Below are 7500 nucleotides of genomic sequence, written 5' to 3'. Positions count from 1 at the left end.
TGTAGTGTATCTTGCAGACCAGGCCCATTGCAAGTTGCTGTACTCTGTCGTCTACTCTAAGCCATCCTAGGTTGTCAAATGGGCAGGGGTGAGGTGGGTTCTAGGAGTAAGGTCAAGCAGTAGTAGTCTGACCAGTTTGTTTTGTGATGTTTGTAATCTTGTTTTTAGTGCCTTTGAGGTGCTTTGTTACCATGAGGTGCAAGCATAGTCATAGTACCCTTGAATGAGTGCTCCTGTTAGAGTCTTCAGGGTATTTTTGTTTACCAGAGAGGAGATCCGGTACAAGAATCTTGTTCGTTGGTTGACTTTTTTGATTACATTGGATGCCATCTTGTCACAGGAACGATTTGCCTCTAGGATGGAACCCAGGTATGTCATTTCATCTTTCCTTGTGACAATATTGTCACCCACTGTAACAGAGAAGCCGTTGGTCTTGCTGAGTTTATTTGATCCGAAGAGAATGGACTCTGTTTTACCCAGGTGTAATGATAGTTTGTTATCCGCCAGCCAGGTGCAGATTCTGCCGAGTTCTGAGCTGAGGGTTTGTTCAACCTGTAACTTGTTCTTGTCAGAGACCAGCAGGGCTGAGTTGTCCGCGAACAGGAACAAGTTGCAGTCACAAGCTGATGACATGTAATTTGCATAAATTAGGAACAGTAGCGGTCCTAGTATGCTTCCTTGTGGAACACCACAGCTCACTGGGAGGGGGAGGGGGATAGGGTACCGTTTACCTCTACCATCTGTTCTCTCCCCTCCAGGTAGGATTGCATCCAGCTCACTGATAAACTATCAAAACCAATTGCTTTTAGCTTGTCAATCAGAATGGAGTGATTGACAGTGTCGAAAGCCTTTTGGAGGTCCAGCTTGACCATGCCGCAGTATTTGCCCGCGTCCATCTCTTGTTTGATGTGGTCGTTCAAATAGAGAAGGCATGTGTCAGTGGAGTGGGATGTTCTGAAGCCAGATTGGAATTCGTAGATTAGATTCTTTCCCGCAAGGTACTTTTCGACCTGTTCGTAGAAAATTTTTTCCATGAATGAATGAATGAATGAATGAAAACTTTATTTAACAGGTTGCAGAATGGGTACAATACAGTACGGCTCAATACATACAATTGTTAAGGGGATGCAGACCTGAGAAAGACGTTTGTCTTGTTTCCATCAGGGTCCCCCATGACTTTCGAGATGGAGGTAAGAATAGAAACAGGGCGGTAGTTGCCTGGGTCTAAGTCGCTGCCTTTTTTATGCAGGGGGGTCACTCTCGCAATTTTGAAGTCTTTGGGGACGTGTCCCTGTTTTATGGATAGGTTTATTATGTGTGTGATGACTGGGGTGATGGCGGCTGCTGAGTCTTCTAGACAAGACCAAGACAAGACCAGGACCCCTTCTAGACAAGACCAAGACAAGACCAGGACCCCTTCTACATTCACATTTACATTTAGTCATTTAGCTGACGCTTTTATCCAAAGCGACTTACTAATGGTAATGGTTTTGGAGAATGTTAATGTCTTCTAGACAAGACCAAGACAAGACCAGGACCCATTCTAGGACCCATTCTAGACAAGACCAAGACAAGACCAGGACCCCTTCTAGACAAGACCAAGACCAGGACCACTTCTAGACAAGACAAGGGGCAAGACCAGGACCCCTTCTAGACAAGACCAAGACAAGACCAGGACCCCTTCTAGACAAGACAAGGGGCAAGACAAGGACCCATTCTAGACAAGACCAAGACAAGACCTAGATCCAAAGTGGTCAAGACCAGGACTTCGACTTTCAGCCTGATGAGCGGGAAATAATGAGACCAAGACGAGACCTAGCCTAGCTTAGTGCAAATTAATGGAGTGGATACAGACCACTAGACAAAATGACTGGTAAACGGTAAAGGAAAAGACGGGGGCAGAAATGCACCAGGGCTTGATGTCACAATGACGTGAGAGGTCTATAGGAACAGCTCTATTGGACACTATTGGAACTCAAAGTTTGCACCGTATGAATAAAGTATTAAAGGGAATTGTCTTCTTTGAGTTCAGTCCTTAAGAAGTAGCCCATAGGCCCATTCCTATCATATCGCCCCATGCTGAGAGCTGAGTGTCTGAGATCTCAGATGTCACCTCATTCTGGCGCGACAGTGGCTCAGGAGGTAGAGCAGTCGTCTGACAATCCGGAGGTTCCTGGTTCGATTCCCGCTCCTCCAGCGTGTTGATGTGTCTTTGAGCAAGACACTTAACCCCTAATTGCTCCCGATGAGCAGGTTGGCACCTTGCATGGTTGCCTCCGCCGTCGGTGTGTGAATGTGTGAGCGAATGTGTGAGTGAATGTGTGAGTGAATGGGTCAAATGTGAGTAACAAATTGTAAAGCGCTTTGGATAAAAGCGCTATATAAAAAAGCAGCCATTTACCATTCATTCATTGACAATTCTGACAAGGGTCTCGGCGAGGAGCGGGTCGGCTCACACACACACACGCACAAACGCACGCACACTGCTAGACTCCAGCCACCCGAACAACTGCCTCTTTGAACTGCTGCGGTCAGGCAAGCGATACCGGAGTCTCAAGGCGAGCACAGAAAGACTCAGAAGAAGCTTCTATCCCCAGGCCATCAGGCTGCTCAACGAACAATAAACACTATGCAACAACCATCAACCAAACAAATAACACACTGCAGCACCCACTCTCCACACTTTAGATCACCTAAACACACTTTTTTTTTTTATCCACTTTTTCTCCCATTTTCTATATTTTCTCCCATCCCAATTTCGTGTCATCCAATTCAACCCTCCCCTGTCACGAACGCTGTTTCTTGCCTCCCACAAGCCGGCTGCAATGTGGACTAAGTCATACATAGCACAAGTCCCCTCCGGTACTTGAGGTAACAGCAGTCGCATCTTTTCACCTGCGCAGCTCGATCTCTCAGTGGCGAGGAGTAACGCGTGGGAGGCTCACGCTGCCCCCGACACTTCCTGATTCTACTGCGCAGGCGCACCAACCGACCTGTAGGAGTCGCTGTCCACAACGCCCGATCCCCACCCTTCAGTTTCCCTCCCCGTAATACGGCCAATGTGTATTACTGCGGACGACCAGCTAAACTGAAAACAATGTGGAGAGCTGGATTCGAACACGCGAACCCAGCGTCTCCACATTGGTGGCGAGTGCCTTGCCCACTACACCACCTAGCCGCCTACCTAAACACACTTTATATTTATTGGTAAAGGATTTGCACTACAACTCGTACACCTTACTGTAAATGTAAATTGTACCTAAATTGTACCTCATCCCATTTCTGCTTGCACTATATAGTATTGTATATTAGTACATTGCATAGTATATTGTATATTGTATGGCAACTCAGTTACTTCTATTCTGCATCGAACATTGTACATATGTCTATACTGAACACTGTGACCTCTATTTTTACTTCTATTTTACATGCTATACTATTTTATTTCATACTTATCTTGTCTAGCACAGTCTCTGGAGCGTAACAGTAAGAAGCATTTTGTATAAAAGTATTCTGTACTTCTGTATGACAACTATTAAAGAAACTTGAACTTGAACTTGAACTCATAACACACCATTAACCTTATTCCCACAGACAGAGCTCTGCCTCCTGCACATGTGTGTGATGATCAGTCTCTCGTGAAGTCTGTGTGTGTGTGTGTGTGTGTGTGTGTGTGTGTGTGTGTGTGTGTGTGTGTGTGTGTGTGTGTGTGTGTGTGTGTGTGTGTGTGTGTGTGTGTGTGTGTGTGTGTGTGTGTGTGTGTGTGTGTGACGGTCAGTCTCTCCCGAAGCCGGTGTGTGTGTGTGTGCAGGGCACGAAATTAGAGCCCGCCATTGGCGGGCAGATTTTACGTTTGGCGAGTGAGACTGAGAGGTCTGTCCGCCATGTGGAGGGCAACGAAATAGTCATGTGAAAACCGATCGAAAAACATGATCCAATTCTTAGCGGAGTTCTCACTCGCTGTCTCAAGCACACAGACATGCAGCGCACTGCTCCGCCTCGGCTCCTCCTCCTCCTGCCCCTCCCAAACGCGTGTATGCTTTTACCAACCCAGTTGTGTTTCCGGGTTCCCGTTTTGCGCTCTGATTGGCCACTGACCTACACGCGTATGCCCCTCCTCGCTATAGCCTTTGGGGCGTGAGATATGAAGACAGATTTGCATTACCAGACAATTACAACAGCAGTGGTGCCTGCTTCAAATGTCACGTATTATAGGCTATAAGCCTGTGTAGATCTATTCGGAATAATAAACATATGTAGCAAAACATGACACAATGTGATCCTATCTCCGATAGAGCGGCTGGTCGCAGAGACGCGAGTTAAACGAACACATCGGGAGGAGAATGAATGAATGAATGAAAACTTTATTTAACAGATTGCAGAATGGGTACAATACAGTACGGCTCAATACACACAATTGTTAAGGGTATGCAGACCAGAGAAAGACTTTTGTCTTGTTTACATCAGGTTCATTCATTCTCCTCCCGATGTGTTCGTTCAACTCGCGTCTCTGCGACCAGCCGCTCTATCGGAGATAGGATCACAATGTGTCATGTTTTGCTACATATGTTTATTATTCCGAATAGATCTACACGGGCTTATAGCCTATAATACGTGACATTTGAAGCAGGCACCACTGCTGTTGTAATTGTCTGGTAATAGCTGTTTCGAGTGTTTATTATTGGGTTGTTGTCGCATTCCTTCCTATACCCAGGCAAATCTGTCTTCATATCTCACGCCCCAAAGGCTATAGCGAGGGGGGGCGTACGCGTGTAGGTCAGTGGCCAATCAGAGCGCAAAACGGGAACCCGGGAAACACAACTGGGTTGGTAAAAGCATACACGCCTCCCAAACCCGTGTAAACACAGAGGCTATTGCCTCGGGCAAGTCGGGCAGTCTGCTGAATGCTCTAGTGGGACCTCCGTGAGCTAACGTTAGCTACCGTTACAAAATGACCCAGTCAACTATTCACTTTTAGTTTCATACATGAGGCATTGTCTAACGTTATCTAGCCGGCTAGCTACTGATAGCTCCTGATATCAACAAATGCTCCAGCAAGTCTAGTAGTGCATAATACCTCCGTTGGCTAGGTAGCTCACGTTAGCTCACTACGAAATGACCAAGTAAACGAAATAGTTCACTGAGGCGTTGTCTTAACGTTATCTAGCCGGCTAGCAGTAGCTACAGATAGCTCCTGATATCAATGTCTTATAACATTGATTCGATGCATATTCGAGCCCCTGGCTTCCATCGCATGAGGGCATGCTGAATGTAGAGTATAGGGTCCAGCTGCAGCGCCGGAGAATCCTTGCTGGAGCTGGAGGCTACTCGAGTATAGGGTCCAGCTGCAGCGCCGGAGAATCCTTGCTGGAGCTGGAGGCTACTCGAGTATATACACACAGACAGTGGAGCTGTTTGCAGATAGCGAGCATTTAGACTTGTTGCGTGGTGGCGATGTCTCGCAGATAATACAACTACAAGTATGATTATATAATATATATATTTTATAAAAAAAAAAAAAAAAAAAAAAATGGCTGGTAAGAAATATGCTTGGCGGGTAGATTTTTCCCATCTACCCGCCACTGGCCCGTGAAAAAAGTTAATTTCGTGCCCTGTGTGTGTGTGTGTGTGTGTGTGTGTGTGTGTGTGTGACGGTCAGTCTCTCCCGAAGCCTGTGTGTGTGTGTGTGTGTGTGTGTGTGTGTGTGTGTGACGGTCAGTCTCTCCCGAAGCCTGTGTGTGTGTGTGTGTGTGTGTGTGTGTGTGTGTGTGTGTGTGTGTGTGTGTGTGTGTGTGTGTGTGTGTGTGTGTGACGGTCAGTCTCTCCCGAAGCCTGTGTGTGTGTGTGTGTGTGTGTGTGATGGTCAGTCTCTCGTGAAGCCTGTGTGTGTGTGTGTGTGTGTGTGTGTGGGGGGGGGGGGGGGGGTTTAGCGCGGAGCGTTCTTCCCGGCACTCAGTAGAACACTGATTACGTAACAACGTCCCTCGCGGCGCGGCGGTCGGCGCTTGTCTGATGACTTATTTAGATCTGTTGTTGTTGATGTTTGAATGGAAATGATGTCCCTTGAGGATGCGGACGTCAACCGTCAGAGACTGAGCTTTTGTCGCACGTGTTTTATTGTGTGGGAAACATGTGTGTGGCTTTCATATAGTCTTTTAATGTGTCTGTGGGCGGGTTCAAGTGGAAAGCGGGCTTGTGTGTGTGTGTGTGTGTGTGTGTGTGTGTGTGTGTGTGTGTGTGTGTGTGTGTGTGTGTGTGTGTGTGTGTGTGTGTGTGTGTGTGTGTGTGTGTGTGTGTGTGTGTGTGTGTGTGTGTGTGTGTGTGTGTGTGTGTGTGTGTGTGTGTGTGTGTGTGTGTGTGTGTGTGTGTGTGTGTGTGTGTGTGTGTGTGTGTGTGTGTGTGTGTGTGTGTGTGTGTGTGTGTGTGTGTGTGTGTGTGTGTGTGTGTGTGACGGTGTGTGTGTGTGCGTGCGTGCGTGCGTGCGGTTCTGTAGTGTGATAGTAAAGGGTTAACCTTCTGTAGTGTGGTAGTGAAAGGGTTAACCCTTTGTCGGGGTGGCAGTGAAAGGGTTACTTCTGTAGTGTGGTAGTGAAAGGGTCAGACCAATGTTAAGTTAAGGAACTACGTTTGTATTATCAGGTGAAATGCTTCTTCATACCCGGCTGAGATGAATATTTAGTTTCAATTACCAGTAAAGTTGGATTCACGAAGAGACTAAGAAAAGCTGTAATGCAGAAAGAGATTGATTTTGCTTAAGTCTAATCTGTGTCTGATGAATGAATTCTTGTGTTAGGTTATGTATTAATTTGGAATGTATTTGTCTAATGGTTATGAGGAATATTAGTATATGGAATGTCAAGCTGTTTTTGAACAAGTTTTAGTTTTCTCTGAGATGTTTCCGTTTGTTGTTTTATTGATATTTGTTGTTTTATTGATATTTGATTTGTTCTATATGTTTGTATATTTGTTATTGTTCTATATTTGTTTGTATGTCTGATTTTGATTGGTTTATTGTTCTATATTTGTTTGTATATTTTATTGGTGTTTTATTGATATTTGTTTTATTTTATGTTATTTGATTGATTATTCTTGTTTGATTTTTATGTTTGTATCCAGACCCCAGGAAGAATAGTCGCTGCTGAGGCAGTGACTAATGGGGATCTGAAATAAACAAATAAAGAAATAAAGATGTCGTTTTCATCGTTTTATCGGTTAAACCATGTAAACAAGTGATATCAGTTTGACTCTGCTTTCTTCATACAGATATCCACAGTGAGGCCGTACAAGCAGCGCTGGCTAAACACAAAGAGGAGAAAATGGCACTACCCATGCCGACCAAGCGGCGCTCCACATACGTCCAGTCCCCCATGGAAGCACGCACCCCGCCAGGTAGGACTGAAGCCCCATGCAGACTGATGCACTGACTGAACCAGCAACATGCCACTAAAGTTATACCAGTTATGGAAAGTTGTTTGATTGTTAACTCTCTCTCTCTCTCTC

At 45.7% G+C, this 7500-nt stretch overlaps 1 protein-coding gene across 1 annotated transcript in view; it reads left to right on the top strand.

Annotated features, from left to right (window-relative positions):
* The window catches only part of LOC311229697 (disco-interacting protein 2 homolog B-A-like), a 121118-nt gene that overhangs the window by 78599 nt on the left and 35019 nt on the right, over window positions 1-7500 (top strand). The window contains 1 exon segment of the mRNA XM_084315772.1: window positions 7264-7360. Coding sequence (XP_084171898.1) covers window positions 7264-7360 — 97 coding nt within the window.

Source organism: Notolepis coatsorum (genome assembly GCF_963971535.1).
Source record: "Notolepis coatsorum genome assembly, chromosome: 6".
In the NCBI taxonomy this organism is placed as follows: domain Eukaryota; kingdom Metazoa; phylum Chordata; class Actinopteri; order Aulopiformes; family Paralepididae; genus Notolepis; species Notolepis coatsorum.
Note: the sequence above shows the minus strand (reverse complement) of the source record. Positions and strands in the feature narration are given on the sequence as shown.